This window comes from Callorhinus ursinus, unplaced genomic scaffold (genome assembly GCF_003265705.2).
Source record: "Callorhinus ursinus isolate GAN/ISIS: 27379988/994484 unplaced genomic scaffold, GSC_fseal_2.0 scaffold13, whole genome shotgun sequence".
In the NCBI taxonomy this organism is placed as follows: Eukaryota; Metazoa; Chordata; class Mammalia; order Carnivora; family Otariidae; genus Callorhinus; species Callorhinus ursinus.
Window position 1 is genome coordinate 10,208,712 of NW_027397075.1, and position 20,264 is coordinate 10,228,975.

The 20,264-nt window shown below is 41.2% G+C and overlaps 1 protein-coding gene across 3 annotated transcripts in view; it reads right to left on the minus strand.

The window, feature by feature from the left end:
- The window catches only part of RBFOX1 (RNA binding fox-1 homolog 1), a 2,099,893-nt gene that overhangs the window by 572,446 nt on the left and 1,507,183 nt on the right, over positions 1-20,264 (minus strand). For all 3 annotated transcript variants that reach the window (XM_073899542.1, XM_073899544.1, XM_073899543.1), the window contains exon 7: positions 5,528-5,569. In XM_073899542.1, the coding sequence (XP_073755643.1) occupies positions 5,528-5,569 (42 nt within the window). The remainder of the gene's footprint in view (positions 1-5,527; positions 5,570-20,264) is intronic.

A 20,264-nucleotide genomic window follows, 5' to 3' on the forward strand; every position in this document is an offset into this window, starting at 1 on the left:
CACACTCCGTTTCTGTTAAAAACAGGGCTTAGGACCAGTGAGAGACTTGTCAAAGATAACTGTAGTTAAAACTGAGAGTTTCTCATTTGACATAAAAAGGATTGAGAGAGAATTGAAAAAGGAATCACTTTCTAAATAGTTCCCCCTTTCTTACTGACTAGATGTTCACCACCCGAAATCTGTGAGTACCACACACAGGGTAGGTGTCTTACACTTTGTAAAATGCTAAGCTGGACACTGGGTGTAGCACACCTATTTCCCAGGATCCTTTGCCTGGCTCTGATCTCCAAGTTTGGAGGGTGCAGCGGACATCCCTGGGTATATTTACTCAGCTGGCGATGACTCTCTCCCTGATGATCAAGTCCTCCTCAACAGCTGGCCTTTGGGTAACGAGGTTTATTTATCCTGCTTCTCCGGACACTGATGACTGGACCACAGTGAACAACCTGAGCTAGATTGGGCCAATCAGATGCCTTTTCTAGGAATTTGTAATCAGGAGGCATTAACAGTCCCTAAACCTGCAGGAACCTGCGGCATAAATCTTAGGGTCTGAAAGGTACCACAAGCTTAAAAAAGGGAGAGATCCTTTTTCAAAAGAAAATTCCAGAGTGGGCCCACAAGGAGAAATCAAGATGAGGGAGGAAAAGAACTGCCTGAGTTCTGACAGCTTTCTGATACTAAGCTCCTTGGGAGGCCTGGTTTGTATGCCTTTTCTGCTTAGGCTAACCTGAATCAGTCCTTATGATTTGCTTAGCTAAGTGAGAGGCAGTTTTCTTCTAAATACACCACCACGCCATCAACTATGGAACCTGTCCTTTGAGGTAATTTTTTTTTTGGGGGGGGAGTTGAGTGGGAGTAGATATACCCTGGATGTCTGTGTTCTCTGCCTGGTATTCCTAGCAGGAAGAGGGATGAGAGAATCATTGGGAAGAATACTGTATTTACAATGGCAATATTGCTGATTATGAGGTGTACATTTTTTTTGAAGTGTTTTACGTAAGTCATTTCATCCAATCAACAATCCAGTGAGAAAGGATCCCCATCTTACACACAGGGAAACGGAAGCTTTGAAAAAGTAGGGCAAATTTAGATCTGAGATATGAACTCAAGTGTATATAATTAGAGCTCCTAACCACCCCTAATCACCCCTCGTACCATGTTGACTCCAGTGGTATCTATTTGCTGTATTGCTGATAAAGATTTTGGTCTGTGAACAAATAATGACCCACCTAGGAGCCAAGCCTTTGCCTGCTTAGTAGTGTGCTAACCAAATATGTTAAACAGTCTCCAAAGTAACATCAGATACTCACAGCACAAGAGATCCCTTTGTAACCAAATATTTTATGTGAATGCTAGCAAACGTCATCATTTGATCCCCTACCCTATGACCATACCATCTTTCCAACAGTAGATCACTGAGGGAGACACAGGGCTACTGAGGTCACATAATTTCTCTCTCAGTTGTTTTTCTGCCCATCTGTCATTCCAGATGCCGGAACAGTAAATGTTGATGGTTGGGTTATGGTAAATGCACAACTAGGACTACCCGGCCTGCTGGCTTCACTCACCAGTGATGCTGGGACAAGGTGCTAAATACAGCCCATAGAGTCAGGAGCATTTAATGTACAGATCTCATGGTGAGCTCTTGTGGATCAACTCCCCAGCAGAACCCAGTGACAATCTGAAATGCAAGCCCAGAGGAAGGCTCAGCCAAAACTTGGGATGGAGGAATAAACAGGTTTTCTGTTCTGTAGTTGCTCACTGGGAACATGAGTTCCTTCTGAGAACGGCATATCCTGGGTCAGGAGTAACTGGATGAGGCCCTCTTCTCTTGGGAAAAGCAGGGGCTAGGAAGCTCACGGACAGTATCTCTGGGGCTGAGCTGGGTGCTGGGGTGAAGTGCACTGTCAGTACCTGAGGCTGAGGGGGAATGAGTAAACACTGCATCTGGGCCGGTTCCAAAGAACATAAGGCAAAACACAAAGGGAGGGCCAAGCCGGGTAGAAAAGGTAGAATGGGGAGATGTGATCTGTCAGACGTTGGCAGAGAAAGCTTCTATGAAATTCCATAAGCCAGAGTTCAGGCACTTGCTGGGGCTTTAGATGTGGCTCCCGTGGCCCTGTGTGTGGGATACAAGGGAGCACTGAAAGGACTTGGCAGGAAACAACGCCATGCAGGACAGAGACGGCCCATGCGGATTCCTTTTGTGGTGGACTGGAATGGGTAATTCCACCAAAGATATCCACAAATCCTGTTTTCAGTCAGGTGACAATGGGCCTGTCCCCTGGGATGACTCATGGCTGTTGTAGCCAATCACTGAGATCCCAGGACAGTGGGAGTGATTGGCATAGAGATTGGCCAATGCAATGAAAGAGAACGTCTACAGAGAAGGCTTCTGGGAATGATTTTCCTCCAATTAAATGCAAGAGCAATGAGGAAGAGTCTCATAGCTCTCCCCGATGAGAATGTCATGTGATGAAGGGATGCGTGTCCTTCATCTTGGAAGAAGCAAAGAAAGGCCAAGAGAAGCACAGAGATTCCAAACCCCTGCACTAACGCCAAGAGTCCACCGAGTCAGCCCTGGCGTCGGGAGGCGATGAAATGTTTTTATACTTTAAATAATGCATAGCTTTTCTGTATTTGTAGACTATAACATCCTAACTGGGAAAAAAAATTAAAAACCGATAAAATTTTCAAGAGTGTTTCTCAGAGTGTATTCTGCATCCAAAAATGTTCTGTGATCAGATGCTTTTACAAAACATCGCATATTATAACCATCTCCCTGTACTTCACTTTTGCACATTAAAAGCTCTGAGAAGTCCTTCAGGTATCTAAAAAAAAAAGTTTGCCTTTTTTCAACTTTTTAAAAATTAATTAGAGAATTTGTTTGAGATTTGTAATATCTTATAGAACATGGACCTCGGAGTCCATTTTGGAAAAAAGATAATTTAGAATTTGTGAGAAGGAGAAGGAGAGCAGAGGAGCAGGTCTGGGACATGCCAGTCCCTACACAGTGCCCACACGCACAAAACCGAAAGAGCAGTTGTATCTTTCTGCATTAGCTGCTGTTTCCAGGAGGCCAAGGAAAAGGGATGCATTTTATAATTACCCACTTGCATCCCTGACTTCTGACAACGTAACAAAATGAACTAATGAAGAAATATGAACTCGACCACATGCCCATGGTCCAGTCATCTTGTACGGCAAATCTGGAAACACAGCTTGATTGCTGTGTTTAAAACATATTTTTGAAAGTGTGGCTGGCAGGCAGGCACTCTTGAATGGTGATGGTATCTAAACAGATAACTATTTTTCTCCCACTTGCTCTCTTTCTAAGAAGAAAAAAATGAGATTAAGGAAAATGCATTTCATTGAGATGGCCAAGTATTAGCATTTCAAATCAAAACCAAATTTCTTCTAGGGACCCTAAAAAAAAAAAAAAACCATCACCTTAATGAGGAAAGTTCTCTTTTCAGGTAGTAGAGGGGCTGAGTACGCAGCTAGGACAGGAAGACAGGAGGAGACAGAGTAAATATCCATAGATGTCAAAGGCCAGACAGCAGAGTTAACACTGGGCATCTCCCAGGAAGGCACTAGATGACCAACAGTCAAACCAGAAAGGAAGTCTTCACTGCATTCCCTTTGGTATCATTTAAAATTCTGAACCACAGAAATGGGTATTCCATCGACTTAAATGTGTTTTCCATTGATTCAAAACATAAATTCGTTTAAAATATAAAAACAGAAACTACAATAGCAATGACAAACAAAGCACCAATTCATGATATTAGAGATAATTTTATATGGGGCTACTGGAGCCACACAGGGACTAAACTATATGACCCATTATATCAAACCACAGCTTGAATTTATTCAACAGAGTGGGGAGGGCGCCATTCTTGTTCCTAAACCACACCCCTGTTGCCAATGTCCTCATCAATGCAAAATAATAAACCCCTCAAACTGCACACAAGCACTTCATTGCCTCCGGAGTCCCTAATTTGCCAGGCGAGTCTCATTTGCAAGAGATTTCAGGATTATCTTAATTCTGAGGAGTTTATCAGGGATCCTGGAGACAAAAGCATGCATTCCTCTTTATCTAGCTCTGACCTAGTTCTGGCCATCGTCCTCATCCAAACAGGAAGAGAAATCTGAAGTTGCAATACATTATTTACCAGGATGAACCAGTAATTCAGACTGCAGGGAAAAGCAATAAGAGAGCTCGGGAAAGCTTAAAACATCTTGAAGGCTATTTCACGAAGGAATCACAGCTAATGTAGGCACAGGTACTTAGGAGTGAAGTGGGTATAGATGAGAGGTTAACAGAGAGAGCCATGCTGGGAGACCACATAAAATAAATATGCATAAAAAAAGACATCCCCAACTCACTTCCTCAGTTTCATGCAACCAAACTCTGTTTTACACAAGGACTTAACAAACCTGATGCCAACAGCAATTGTAAAATGGAAAGAACTCTAGAAATCATTGTCATCTTGAGACCGGCATTAAGTAAATGCTCTAAAAAGTTACAAGGCAGTGTATAAATGACATTGGACTGGTTTAATAAATTATTCTGATGCATAGATCCCTTTGAGCTTAGGGACCTTGAGTTAGGTCCCCCAACCCCAAACCTCACTGTGATGTTTTCAAAAGCAGTGGATTCCTCCGGTTTTTATAATATGGAAACATGATGATAAGGTACACTGTCCAGTAAAAATTGCCAACTTCCATCAGTGACATTAAAACTGGGCCAATTATGAATTCAAAGTCATCCATCCAAAGCATGAATGCATTTTTAAAAAATACAATAGGAGGGGGTGGGAGACAATCCTGATATTTCTTAAGATACCATATCCACGCGAAGAAGGATATCAACCGTGATACCACGAGCAGAAAAATGCCAACCAGCTGCATTTATAAGCAAACCATCCTCCCCTCAGCCAGGGAACACTTTTTACCCCTAACACACGAGCGCTGAGAGAGTTTCATTTTTAAGAAGGTAAATAGCATATGAGGTTTAAAATTCTGTCTCTTTCTTCTATATACACAAATGCCACTGAAAATGAAAGGTCTATGGAGGACTCGAATTCTCCTAGAAAATACCCTTGACATATCGGTGGCTCACCCACTCCAGTTAACAGCAAAAGAGCATTTTAGCCACTCAGCAAACAGTCTGGTATTCACATTAAGAAGGCAGCAAGACATCCTTTTGACCTTTGTTATTACTTAGACCTCGTGTTGTACATAAAAAGAGTACAATGATGTCAAACAAATTCCAGAAGAGAAGTATTTATTGCTGAATCTAAATCAAAAAATCCATATCTACTATAATGGCACTTCAAAAGAAGATATACTGTATTTACCAGCTCAATCAATACTAAATTAGCTGGGATAAATATTTTCAACTCTACCAGTCTTAAGATGAAGCCCGCTATTTAGAACCCTGTGTCTTGGGAGAGACAAGGAAATTTTTGCTTATCATACAGAAACGAGAACCAGGAAGTATTTTACTGGCAGATGCACCTACCCTTAGCTGCTCTCTTTCACAATTCATCTGTTGTCTTGAAACCTACAAAGGAAAGAAAAAGAGGGGGAAAAATCAGCAGGTCTGCACAAAAACAACATGAAAGAAAATAGAAAGTTGCTTCTAATCACTCGGCTCAAAGCAGACCCAGGATTAATTACTTACGTATTTTTTTTTTCTTTAGGTCTACATAGCCAGAGCTTCATTTGGATTTTCAGTCGTGTGATCCAGAAACACAGCTAGGATGAGCCAGAGTCTTGAAGAGGAATGAGGAGAGAGATCCTGTAGAGGGCATGGGAGGCAAAATCTGCCCGGGGATGAAGGTTCCCCTCGGCGTGAGAATCCCTCTTGCCCTGTCTAAGAGTGCTGGCACTCTTCACTGAACACCCGCTCAAAATGGTCGGGGCTAGGCACCGGCCATCGCACGCTGTCTTGTCCCATGTCAAGGGTCAACAGTGTCACCCACATGCCTTGGCAAATGGGCTCCATTTTATGGTCCAGTTCTAATCAGACATAGTTAAGTCCCCATATAACTGTATTAGGGAGAATTCTGAGGACAATACTTGTATCAGACAAAGAAATTTTGATGAATTTGTGATATCTACCATAAGCTCAAAAAGGAGAGATTCACGATACATACGTCATGCCTCAGTAACCTTCGCCCTACCAAAATGTGCTTCTTAAAATCAAGGATGCTTCTTTAGAGTGACCACATAATGTGTTGTCCAAACAGGAAAAACGGATGTGAGATGGAGGAGAGGGTGGGGTGGCATTAGTGACCATGCCAAGGACAGCAGATGTGAAGTGGGAGTGACAAGGCAAACTGAGACATATGGCCACTCTACCTCTATGGGAACTGGCTCACTCTACCTTCAGCTCAGATAGCTAGGCTGGAGTAAAATCTGGGTCTGCATTCACAATGGATTCTGTGTATTTCTCGTATTTTTTTTTTAACCAATGAAGCAACCCCTGACTCCTTGCATCTGACAGTATATTGCCAGTTTTTGAAACTTTTACTAAAGGATAAAAAGGTTTAGGAACTGACTTCTGATGTATATTTTATATATTTTGTATTGAAAGCTTCTTTCTACTTTCTCCAAAACAAAAACAAAAACAAGAATCTTTATTTTGGAGATGCCAGGACCCAAAATCTACAAATCAGTGTTTTGTAATTCCCTTTAACCCAGAAACATCACCTCTGAGAACAGCGCCTAAGAAAATAAGAAGAGATACAAACAGATGTTTATTTACCTATCAATTAACTACAGCATTATTTGTGAAAGAAAAAATGGTAAATATTAAAATGTGCAGTAATGGGAAAATTAAAAAATAAATTCTAGTACATTCATATGATGGCACAACATGCAACATTTGGAACCACGGTTTTGGGAAAAACAGAAATGGGAAATGTTTAAAAGGCACTATTTAGTTCTTGAGAAAAGAAGCTACAAAGGTGCGCACATGTTATAATTCCTCTTTTGTTTTAAAAAACTCAGTAAAATAGATCATTTTAAAGAAAAAGAAGGAAGGAAGGAAGGAAGGAAGATAAAAGAAAAAGAGAAGAAACAACTGGGAGGAAATATTCCCAAATATTCAAAAGAAAATGGGTACAATTATATAAATATACAAAACACAAACAGTGGATTATACACTTGAAATAAGTGACTTTAGAGTATGTAAATTTTATCTCCATAAACTGTTAAAAAATGAAGTGGAGCAAATCCACAGAGACAGAAAGTAAGATTAGCAGTGGCCAGGGGATTTGGGGAAGAGGCCATGAAGAATGACAGCTTCATGGGAAACCCTTCCCAAGTTTCCATTTGGGGAGATGAAAAAGTTCTCACACTAGAGAGTGATGGCTGTGCAACATCATGGATGCATTTAATGCTCCCAAATTGTACACTTCGAAGGGGCTAAGAAGGTAACTTTTATTTTATGTTTATGTTCACACAGTATAATAAGTGAAGTGGGTGAGGAGGTTCTGGTTCTAGGTAAGATGGAATAAGCACACTTCACCCCGTCTCCCGCCACTCAGTGCAAATGTTAAGTGTGCATGGAATGCACAGAGCAACCATTTGCGGTCTCTGCCAGGTAAGCAATAGCAGGTGGAGTGGGCAAGAAAAAAGAGTTCAAAGTACCACTAGACAAGTGGTGGGCTCATGCCCCGTTCCCCTCACCAGCATCCCCTGGCATGGATTCAAGGTGGCCTAGAACCCAGAATTAAGCATCAAAATACAGAGAGAGAGAGAGAGAGAGAGAGAGGCCCAGCATCTGGAGGAGGGAAAGTTTCTCTGTGATCTGAGATGCTCTGGTCCCAGAAGATAGCAAATCCCTACTGATTTTTCTCTCTGTCCTCTGTCATTTGGCCACAAGGCGGGCTTAGCTGCAGGAGCACAGGAACAATGTAAGAAAGTACCAGCTCTCTGGCTGGAGGACAAGAAAAGGGAACCCTAGGAAATAAAAAATACTCTGAGGATCCTGGAAAGAGTTTGGAAGGAAGGAAAGAATTTGGGAGAATGACACCATGTAGTGCTTTTATGAACTCAACACTCACCCCTGAGCCACACATGTATGCACATGACCCAAACAGATGCCATCGACTTTGTGAACTGAACCGGATGGACCAATGTTTGGGTCCCAGACTGGTCACTGGGATGCATACGTGTGGGATAGATCCAACTACTACAGCAAAGGCTCTGACAGCAGAAATGATATTGGAAGCAAAATCCACAGAAGGAAGGTAAGAACTTTCAGCCTGAATCTAACTGGATCAATTGCCTGCTAACACAAAAATATCAACCATTTCCATAGAGGAATAAGACCCAATGTGTCATAACATTAATATCCAGTGTACCCAGGATACAACCAGAATTACTAGGCATACAAAGAAACCAGAAAATCTAAACTCACATGGGAAAAGATAGTCACAGAAACTGACATGGGGATGACATAGATGTTGAAATGGTCAAATAAAGATTTTAAGCAGCTATTATAAAAATTTCCAACAAGTAAGGGAAAACACAGTAAAACAAATGAAAAAAAAAAAACAATAAACATTGTTGGCAAAAGAATTGAAGCTACAAAGAAGAATCAAGTGGAAATTTTAGCACTGTAAAAACAATAGGCTAAATAAAAAAAAATAAAACTCAAGGAATGAGTTCAAATGTACAATGGAGATAGCAGAAGAAACTCAATGAACTTGAATATATAAGAATTAAGAACATACAATCTAAATAACAGAGAGAGAAAAGTAAATCCAGGGACCTGTAGAATAATACCAAAAGATATAACATTCATGTCACTGGAATTCTAGAATAAAGTTAGAGTTCACTGCAGAAAAATTATTTGAAGAAATAATGGCTAAAAATTCCCCACATTTAGCAAATGACATAACCCTATAAATTTAAGCTCAGCAAACCCTAAAGAGGTCAACCCCAAGAAATTCACATCTAGATATAATCAGACTGCTAAAAACTGAAAAATAAAACAAAGAAAACAACAAAACAAAACCAAATCACACTTTGAAAACAGCCAGAGACAAATGATGCATTATTTGTGAGAGAGTAACAATCCAAATTACTGTGATTTCTCATTTAAACAAACAAAAACCAGGCAGGCCAGAAGAAGGTGGCACATGATTTTTTTAAGTGTTGAAAGAAAAGAAGTGTCAATCCATAATTGTAATTCCATAAAAAATAGCCATTAGAAATGAAGGTGAGAAAGAAACTAAAAAAAATTCATTGCCAACAGACCTGCTCTCATAGAATTGCTACAGGAAGTTCTCCAGACAGAGGGAATTTAATACCAGAAGAAAATGTGGAACATCAAGATAAGAGGAAGAGCAAAGGAAATGGTAAACATATGGGTAAATATAAATATAATAGACTAGTCTACTCCTCTTGAGTTCTTTCAAACATGTGTAATAGTTGGAAGCAGAAAAATTACAAAATTGCCTCACAAGGTTTGCAATGTACCTAAGATAAACCGAATATGAAGAGAGAAGAGTGAAGGGGCACATATGTCAATAAGGTTTCTACATTCCAGCTGAAATGGCAAAATATCGACTCTATGTAGACTGAGAGAAGGGAAATATGTATGTACTGTATTCCTTTGAGTAACCACTTGAAACAAAACCACCACAACAAAATGTGATATACCTGAAACCAAATAATGCTAGAATAATTGGACGTCTGTATACAGAAACAAAAGAAAACAAAACACCCCAACCTAAAACTCACATTCTTTATACAAAAATTAACTCAAACAGGCCACATATCTCAATCTAAAACTAAATCATAGGTTCAATTAAAGACTGATGACAATATGTTTTTCTTAATGCTTTGCTGTGGTTTTCAAAGTATCCTTTATGTCATGCAGGACATTTATAATTGGAAAATATTTTAGTATCAGTGGCTTGCAGAAATATGTGTTTTTACTGTTACTGTTATTGTTATAGTGATAGCTTTCATTTTAATTAACTAAATAAAATCCTTTATCTAATAACAAGATTAATATTTTTAACGTGTGTCTTCAAACCCAGGAGGGTTTGTCAGACACACAGAAGCACAATGACATTTAAAAAAACAAGGAGTGGGTGCCTGGGTGGCTCAGATGGTTAAGCGTCTGCCTTCGGCTCAGGTCATGATCCCAGGGTCCTGGGATCAAGTCCCGCTTCGGGCTCCCTGCTCCTTGGGAGCCTGCTTCTCCCTCTGCCTCTCTCTCTCTCTCTCTCTCTCTCTCTCTCTCTCTCTCTCTGTCTCTCATGAATAAATAAATAAAATCTTAAAAAAAAAAAGGAGCCTACTGACCTAAACAATGTGAAGTGATGTCATATTATAATGTTCCTATTACAGAGCATAGCAAATGCAAAATTCAACAGTAGCCATGAAAATAGCTTTGTTGTCCTGTGAATGAAGCTGATTAAGGAAAATGAGATTTGGAGATAACAAAAAAAGGGACATTTTGAGTCATTTCTATAGTGGACATTTGGTTTTTTTAATTTGAGTTTTTGTTTTTTTGTTTTTTCATTTTTCCTGCATGGCATCCCATATTGTTTTGCCAATATTCTTTTTTTTTAAAGATATTATTTATTTATTTGTCAGAGAGAGAGAGTATGCAAGCACAAGCAGGGGGAGTGGCAGGCAGAGGGAGAAGCAGACTCCCCACTGAGCAGGGAGCCCAATGCGGGGCTCGATCCCAGGACCCTGGGATCATGACCTGAGCCGAAGGCAGATGCTTAACTGACTGAGCCACCCAGGCACCCCTGTTTTGCCAATATTCTGAAAACAATGTCCTTTTTGCCAATATCCTAAATATTTGCCAATATTCTAAAAACAATATCCTTTTGGGGACATGTTCCTGTCCAATCCCATAAATATTCTGTGAATTGGATGTCCTTATGACCACACTCTACCTGCTGCCTAATGAAGCCTACATTTGCCATTACCTCTTTGGTTGGAAGTCAACTGTGTAATACCCATATCTTCTGAATAAGGTGGCTGCTCACCGCCCCTTCTTCACCAAGCGACAGAGTATAATTGGCCAGTTAGGCAAGATGGCGGAGTCCCATCATGGGTCTCTGCATGTGTTACAACTGTGCTCATCACACAACACTCGGAGCAGTGTATAATGATGCTCTGAAGGCTCACTAGTTATTGCTAGACCTCTTAAATTTTTTTCCCCATAACCATTATGAGAGAGGGCTAGAGAATAAAAGGCACCTGTAAATTCTTATGATCTGTTTTGAAGAAAGACCCTTCCAGTGCACTCTTTAAAAGCCAACCTTGAAAAATATCTTAAATATACACTTCACTAAACGTCATTTCATTTGGAAACTAACATGCAATATTTTTTTTTTCCCTCTCATGGCAGTAATGCACAGAACCATTATATTTTACAGCCTAAATGAAAAAAGGGAAAGTGGGAGGTCTGGTGCTGCTCCTTTAAGATGCTTCCAGAGAATCAAATACCACTCTCGATAGGTTGCCAAGTAAGCACTTATGAAAGGTTAGAAACTGAAGCAATAAACTTCAGCATGAGACCCTTTGCTCTCCTGGTTGAACGGGATGTTTAATAGCAGGAATTCATCTTCTCCCATCTCCTATATTCATTGAGCCAAGCAGGCCAAAGAATCTTTCTCAGACAGCCTTTTTCATCTTCTACTGACTTTGAGCTCTCTCTTATCAGTTCTTCCCACTTTATCCTGACCCTATTACTAGTTTGATTGCCCCTCCTACACATTAGACTGGATCTACAAGGGAAAGGACTGAGTCTTATTTGACTTTCTTTTTCTAGAGACCAGGACAATCTTTGGAGTCCATTCATTTCATTTGTTTGTCTATCCATCCATTCCTCCATGTACTCAACAGCAAATGCATACAGATACTGTACATTCTGTATATCAGACACTGTTCTAGGTACTAGGAATGCAACAGTAAAAACAAAAGACTTCTGGAACTCACTAAGTGGGGGAAAAACAGTACATTGATAATTACAACACAAAAAACATTAGCTACAATGAAGTATAAGATATGCCAACAGCACAACCACCTTGTTTTAGAGAGTTGAAAAAAATGTGCTATTTTTTGTTTGTTTGTTTTGTTGTTTTTTAGAAAATGTATCCAAAGAAAGAATGAATTAAACAAAATCCTTTCAAGGAGAGAGGAGAATGTGTGGAAATCCCAGTGAGATTATGAAGGGCAAGTAATTCAATATGGCAGAAGAATCAAGCCAAAGAGGAAACTGATGAGAGACTGAGTTAAATTGGGAAAAGTACAAGTCAAAAGAAATAAGACACACCATAAATTAATGGATAAACAGATGTGTAGAATGTTTAAAATAATATAATGTTAGAAATTCCAAATTTCTAACTCTGAAATTCCAAATTTCAGAGCATTTGTGAATTATTCAGAAGAAAACCCCCAAGAAGTCTAGCAACATAGGACTCAATAGGTCAAATCAGTTGGTACCTACATACATTTCTCAAATTCTCCATTTTCATAGTCATTATAAATTCTTCTGAAATAAGATGGCATTCCCTATGAAGGCATGCTTCAAAGTATCCAGGGTGAATTCTACAGTTTGCCTTTTCCTTAATGCATTTCAGGATTATTGTATATATTTGAGTTCCTACTATCTGACAAACACTGTGTAATGGGAGGGGATGTAGATATAAATGATACATGGTGCATTTCCTTAAAAAAGAAAAAAACCCCAAAGAGAGGGGAAGAGATGAATAAAATGAAAATTATAGTGCCAGGTCCTAGTGTGATAGAGGGGGATCCCACAGGCACCCAAATGAGAGGCACCAACCCAGTCTGCTGTGTGGGAAAAATAGTTGAGTAAGGCATCAGTCAGGTGTTTTCAGAGATAGAGTCCTTGATCTGACCCTTATTGGATGAATAAGAGTTGGGTGGGCTGACCTACCCAAGGATTTGGGAAGAGGATATTGCAAAGAGTCCAGCTGAAGGCAGGACAAAGTAAGGGAGAACACTGGATTGGGGGGTGGGGGTAAGGAAAGTACATTTGTATTACAAAACCTTTGTATTTTGCTCATGTTAACAGGAAAATAATGATTTTAATTATTTTTTAGTAAAATGAATTTCACATTAACAGTGGTTAAGCTTTATGAGATGTTTATGACATGCCAAAAAATGTGCTACAAGCTTTTTAGGAAGATCTCGGTTAATGCTCACCAAATCATGAGTAGACAGTATCCCTGGCTCCAGTTTACAGATGGGGAAACCGAGGCACAATTAGGTGGAGTGACTTTCTGAAGTTGCAAACCTAGGAAGTATTGGAGAGGCAACTGCCATCCAGATGACTTGACTCAAGTCCCTCTTTTAATCAGTGCCGTACACAGCTCCCAGTATCAAGGACCAACCCAAACCAAAGAAACCCACATTTTTAACCCAACCCCCAGTCTGCACCCCATTTTGTCCTTAGCAAGTGCTCTTCTGCTGCTCTAACATGATATTGTTTATATACTTGCAGGTGTCTTCAAGAGAAGATGAAATGACTATGTTATTTAGCTCCATAAATGCACAGAACTGCACACTTTGCTCTTTGTGGCTGGATGAGTTTAAACTGGGATACTTTCCACCAAATCAGATTTCTCTAACAAGTCCACCGGATCCTTTTGCAGGCTGAGTTTCTTCCCCAGTGGAGACTGGAGGCTCCGGAATCAGACTGCTTCAGTCCAATCATGGCACATCATCTAGGTAATATTAGCCACATCGTATCATCTCCCTGTTCTCAATTTCCCCATCTGTATAATGGGGATAACATGGTGCCTACCTTGTGTCTAATTTTCTTGTGAGCACAAAATAAGATAATCCACATAAGATACTAAGGAAAGCACCAGGCACATTTAAATAATTCAACAAATCCTAGAAATTGCTGTAAGAATTAGTGGGAGGGCCAGGGGTTTTCAGAAGGAGAATTAGGCCAATGATTTGGGTTTAAATCCTGGCTTTGCTCCCCATAGGTTGTGGGAATTTGGCTGAATTAATGACACTTTTTGAGTCTCAGATCCCTTTTCTTAAAACAAAAGAAAGTATATATATGTATGTATATACATATATGTGTATAAGTGCATATATGTGTACATGTATATAAATATATATAGGTGATGGCTGCCCTGAAATTTTTAAAGGTTTGATATTATCCTTTGGAGATGGGTGGCTAAATAGGCACTCGTAAAGCGCACAGGTTAGAGTGTAACTTGGTATACACCTGTTAGGGAGCAGCTGACAACTGTCACAACACAGAACGTGCAATTCCTCTCCCTCAAAGATTCCTCAGCTAGGAGCTCCTTTAACAGAATGGAGGGAGGAATGCGGAGGGAAGGGCATGACTTCTCATAACACAGAGCTGGAGCATGGACGATATCAGGGTCCATCGGTACCAAAATGGTTAAGTAAATTGCGGTTCCTCTATAACAGGGGTGGGAAACCTTCTTCTATGAGAGCCAAATGGTGAATAATTTTGGCTTGGAGGGCCATAGAGTCTGCCACAGCTCCTCAATCCGGCCCTTGTGGTGAGAAAGCAGCAAAATCAATGTGTCAACAAATGGCTTCAGCTGTGTTTCAATAAAACTTTATTTTCAGAAAAATGCTATGGGCTGCATTTGGCTTATGGCCATGATTTGCCAACCCTTGATCTATACTATGGAATACTACGGATTCATTAGAAATTCACAGATATGAAATGGTGTCCATGATAGAATGAATAAAACAAAGCAAGTTGAACCAATTTTTAAAATATGATCCCATTTTTGTTTAAAAAGCTGTACACAGGGGCGCCAGGCTGGCTCAGTCAGTTAGGCGTCTGCCTTCGGCTCAGGTCATGATCCCGGGGTCCTGGGATTGAACCCTGCCTCGGGCTCCCTGCTCCGCAGGAAGCCTGCTTCTCCCTCTCCCTCTGCTACTCCCCCTGCTTGTGCTCTATCGCTTGCTCTCTCTCTCTCTCTCTGACAAATAAATAAAATCTTAAAAAAAAAAAAAGCTGTACATATATACACATGCAAATATCCATTTATACGGGAAAAAATTCTGGAATGATAAACACCAAACTGCAAACAAAGCACAAAAATTATGTCCTGGGAATGAGAATAATAATGAGGACCAAGGAAGTAGAGAGGCTATTTCTCATAATCTTGGGTTCTATTATTTCAGCTTCTTGCAATGAATGCCCACTGCTTTTGTACATTCAAATGAACAGCAGTCGTAATAGTGTAATTTTTAAAAGCTGATTTTTTATTGCAATGATTAAATGAGAAATTGGATGTAGGACATCAAGTCCAGGCCTGGCCCAGTACCTACCCACATAGTAGGTACTCAATTAATGTGAGCTATAAATAACTCCCCAAGACACCAAAAGGGTAAACCCAGGGTGGCCATCCTAGAAAAAGCTCAACTCCAATTTTTCGGGGGTATTTTGTAGTTTAGTTTGCATTCCCTTCAGTGGAAAAGTAAAAGGAAAAAAAAAAAAGGTTGATCTGCCTACTCTACTTCTGGGTTCTTATATAAAATGTTTATTGGAGAGCTGAGTTTAGGAAGACCTTCAATCTCTGAATATAATGCAGTCCATCACATTGGTTGTAATAAAGCTCGTTGCTCTTTCCAAATGTATCCTACAGTGAAGTGTGTCCTCTGATTCCAGGCAAACAGTACCATTTACGTCAGATATGAAAGTACAAAGTCCATCACTTGTGGTTGGGCTTTTTCATTTGTTTTGGGGGTCTTTTGTGGGTTTTTTTTTTTTTTTGGTATAAGGGAGAAAAAAGAGTGTGGGAAAGTAGTAATTGCTTAGGATTCAGGAAAAGAAGCAAGGAATAATCAATTGGGAAAAAAAAAGAAAACAAAAAGTCACGAGTCAAGTCGGCCATGATTAATTAACTCGATTCTGGCTCATGTTGTATAAATTGAAGAAAATGCATTTGAGAGAACAACCTGGGGAGTCCACTCATCTCTCCCCCAACAATTTCATTTCAACTTTGGGGGAACTAGAATTCGCTCCTTAAGTCCTGCCGTCTTGCCGAGGTGCCGGCTTTGGAGGGGAGACGCAGGGGTAGTAGACAGGAGACGCAGGGGTAGTAGACAGGAGACGCAGGGGTAGTAGACAGGAGACGCAGGGGTGAACAGGAGACGCAGGGGTAGTAGACAGGAGACGCAGGGGTGAACAGGAGACGCAGGGGTAGTAGACAGGAGACGCAGGGGTGGAGAGGAGACGCAGGGGTAGTAGACAGGAGACGCAGGGGTGGACAGGAGACGCAGGGGTAGTAGACAGGAGACGCAGGGGTAGTAGACAGGAGACGCAGGGGTGGACAGGAGACGCAGGGGTGGACAGGAGATGCAGGGGTGGACAGGAGAAAAGAGCTTGGCCAGGCTAAGTACTAATTGGGGGAAAAGAATAATGGGTTTGTTGTTATATCAAACCTTGAGCAGATAAGCCCAAAGACCGAAAGCTCTAACATATCTAACTGATGGCTAACAACACTTGGGATAATTTATTGAGCATGTCCTGAAATCTCAAAATACTGAGTGTTTGCAGGACTTAAATGACCTGTGGCATGGTGTGGTATGTGCCAGGCACTACACATAGAGCAGTGAGCACTTCTTCTCCTGTTGTTCCTGGTAAAACTGTATCATTTCGCTGGTATCAGTACTTCTATCAAGAGTCACTGCTCCAGATGCAAGTCACTGGGGAGATCCAAGTGTTGGTTATCTGATTAAAAGAAAGTCAGAGGTCAGGATGCCTGCAGAACTTGAATGAGCCTCAAATAACAGGGTTTTCAAGAGCTGTTTTCTTTAGGGAGAAAGGCTTTTTACACTTCCTGTGCCGTGCACCCACTTGTTAAATACCCCCATTAGCAACAGAGCCAGACCCCCAGGTCTGAGACAAAGGCATCCAGGCAGACGGATTCCATAGACAAACACCAAGTAAGAGGTGGCAGCTACAAGCAGCACCTGCCAAGGAACCCCTTCAGCCTCCTGCTTCCCTCTGCTTCCTGCAAGGATGCAGTCTCTCAGAGTTGTTAATTTCAGGCCTCCAAGTGACAGGGCAGCCCCCTGGCCACAAAGAGGCCCGGCTGCTCGGACACACGCACACACTTTTCCAAGTGAAACCAGAAAACGTCTTTGCATCTGATAACTTGCAAGGTGGGGGGAAAATATTGCCTATTATTTATTCTAATAATAAACCATTACCCAAGGCACATTTTTATTCTCCAGATTTAATAAGGTATTTTGTGAACCGAGGCAGAGGAGGGAGGGAGAAAACAATTGTGGTTATTAGGGAGATGATTTCTGTTTGTTTCAGACGCAGAAGTAATCATCATTCCTTTCCTTCATAATCAAGGGTTATAACTGCCCCCCCCAACCTCTTGCTCTGGCCAAGAAAATTCAAACAACACTCAACAAAATGTCCTGAGGAACTAAAAGGGCTTGGCATGCTTCCCTGAACCAGTCTCCTAAGATCATCATTACCTTATGGCCAGAAAACTCTGATTATGGTGCAGGAGATCTCAAGACAGACTTCTTGTCATCCCCCTCTCCACATCCAGAGGTGGGAAAGCGTGGGGAGAACCAGGTGGGTGATTTACATACCACCTGCGTATCTCTACTTAGATGGGATAGATATAGGTTCTCAAGATATTTTCACGCAAAGATGTTTTAACTGGAGGTTTTTTTTTTCTTCTTTCTTTCTTTCTGGTTAGATGTTGCAAAGTTCTAATGGTAATTTTATCACAAGTTGGTAATTTGATAATCTGCATCCCAATTAAATAGATTCAGCAGAGACACCCAGGCCACTGGCCTTATCTGGGCAGTCATCCTGATCATGTTAATTGAGAGACATCTGAAAGGCATCTTAAATGCAGCCGTTAAAAGGACAAACTCTAACAGCCAGATTTCCAAGGGTCAACTCTCAACCCTGCAACTTATTAGTTTAGGGAGCTCAGACAAATTCCTCACCTGGATCTGCCCATACACCCCAAGGGGTCACCGAAAGGTCTGAATGAACCTTAACATCTGTGAAGCAATTAGAGAGTGCCTGGGAATACAGAAAGCACCAAATAAGTGTCTTTTCACTGTAAGAAAGTGAAGTCAATCCCAAGTCTATTGGTTGCTGTTGCTGTTATCTATCCCTTTTTATAGGTTGACAATGTACTGGGTCTGCCCCAGCTCTGTGCTTAGATGTTAGGTGGACAATAGCACAGTGACAGAAAACCAAGGATTTGAAAAGCGGCTGATGCTTCTGGAAGTTTGGTGCTGCAACATTAAAAGTTCACATCCACAGATCGTAGAGTATGTCAACAGAAATAAATCATGTAACAACCACTGCACTACCAGAAAAAAACAAATAGCAAAGTGAACTAAGTCCCATTGGACCAATTTTCCAGACAAGGAAATAGGGGCATAAATGACTTTGCAGTTGAAGGCAGCTCAGGTGAACATCCCCCAGGCTGGCTTTTCTAAGGTATGCTGCTATCTGCATCTGAAGAAATCTTTACACAGCCATAAGAGGTCCTTACCATTCCTGATTTCCGCGACTTTACAAAATGTCATCATTTAAGAAATGGGAACAATCCTGTAGCTGGAGAAGCTTGAGGAGTGTTCATTTTGTAATTTTCCAGTTCAGTTGTCTGAAAGGGTTGCCTGGGTGGTGGTTGTTATGGTTGCCGTGTGTGCGTGTGTGTGTGTGTGTGCGCGCGCACGCACACACGCACACCCGCGAAAGAGAGAGAGGGAGGGGGAGAGAGAGAGAGAGAGAGAGAGTCACACTCTTCCTGGAAAGCTTAATGGAAGGAGCGCTGGAAGATATATGCTTCATGAAAAATGAACGCTTATAACCCCTAAACTTAAAGAATCTTTATTGGAAGAATTCGGGTTCACAAAAGTTCTGAAACAATGAGAAGGCATTCATGTAAATCGCAGGCAATTTAAAAGGAAAATCTAGGTCATCTGGCTGTTTGCTTTGTCATCATCAGTATTAATTAGACGCAGGAAGTAATGACTGAGCTCAGACAGCTCTTCAGATTTAAAATAATAATAATAATAATAAACCAACAGAGCACAGCTTTACCTTCGGAAAGAAAATATTTTCACAAGTAGCGTTCTGAAAGAACCTGAGTGGGAAAACCTTGCAATTAAATTCGGCAAATGCGCTGTGAAATAATCCCAGGGGAAGTCTTATCTGTACTTAATATTCAAATAAATATTCTTTTTGTGTGCCGTGCATTCAATAGGGTGCATTTTATTTAATTTAAGTGTATAATGTAATCAGTATCATGAGGAATAATCACAAGGAGCAGTAGAAGCCTTTAACTAGGATAAATGGGCCAGCTCCACAGTTGAATGGGCAATCGTGGGTGAGGAAGGAAATGCAAAGTGCAGAAACCCAAGTACAGTTTTCCCTGGATTGCCTTACAGGACCTTGATACTCAAAGTTTGGGCCATGGCATCATCTGGCAGCTCCTTAGAAATGCAGTTCCCTCACACCCCACCCCAGACCAACTGGATCAGAATCTCCATTTTCCAGGATCCCAGGTGATGCCTATGCACATTGAATCTGGAGAGGGACTGAGGTCAGGTGAATCGGGGGCAGCTCTGCTCTCAAAGAGCTGCGCTCCTGTGTCTTCATAAATGGTAGGCAGCAAAAGGCTGCCAAAGCAGGCTCACTCCCCTCATCAGCCCAGCCCTGAGGACAGGAGGAGAGGGGAGAGGGCAGGGGTCTTACAATCTCTGTACAGTGGGTGCTTCTGCTCTCTTTGTTGAACTGAATTCTGGCCATTTCATGTCATTTCTGCTGACTCACATCACCTTCCCAATTGGAGCAAGTCTCGCACTGGCCAAGAGCCTCGTTCCACAAAGTTAGGGCACGCCCTGGGCCACAGAGAGTGTGGAAGTTTCACAAGGTTTAGTGCAGGGGCTGTGCTTGCATCTGGGGACATCAAAAGCATTTTTAGTTCACATGGACCCAAGCCAGGGTCCCTCAGAGAGCATGAAACAAAACTCTGTCACCACCAACAAAATGGCTCGTGAAATTCAAGGATAGACCTACTGAACAATGAACAACTTGTTCATTGTGATTATTCAGGAATACCATCTCTAATTCCAGCAGGGAATTATCAGAGAGCTTGGGTCGGGGAGAAGTAATGCTCCCCGAGCGGACCTAATATAAAAAGTTCTGCATGGGTGGTGTTCCCCGTCAGGAGCTGGCCAATTTGTAATTTGCTCAT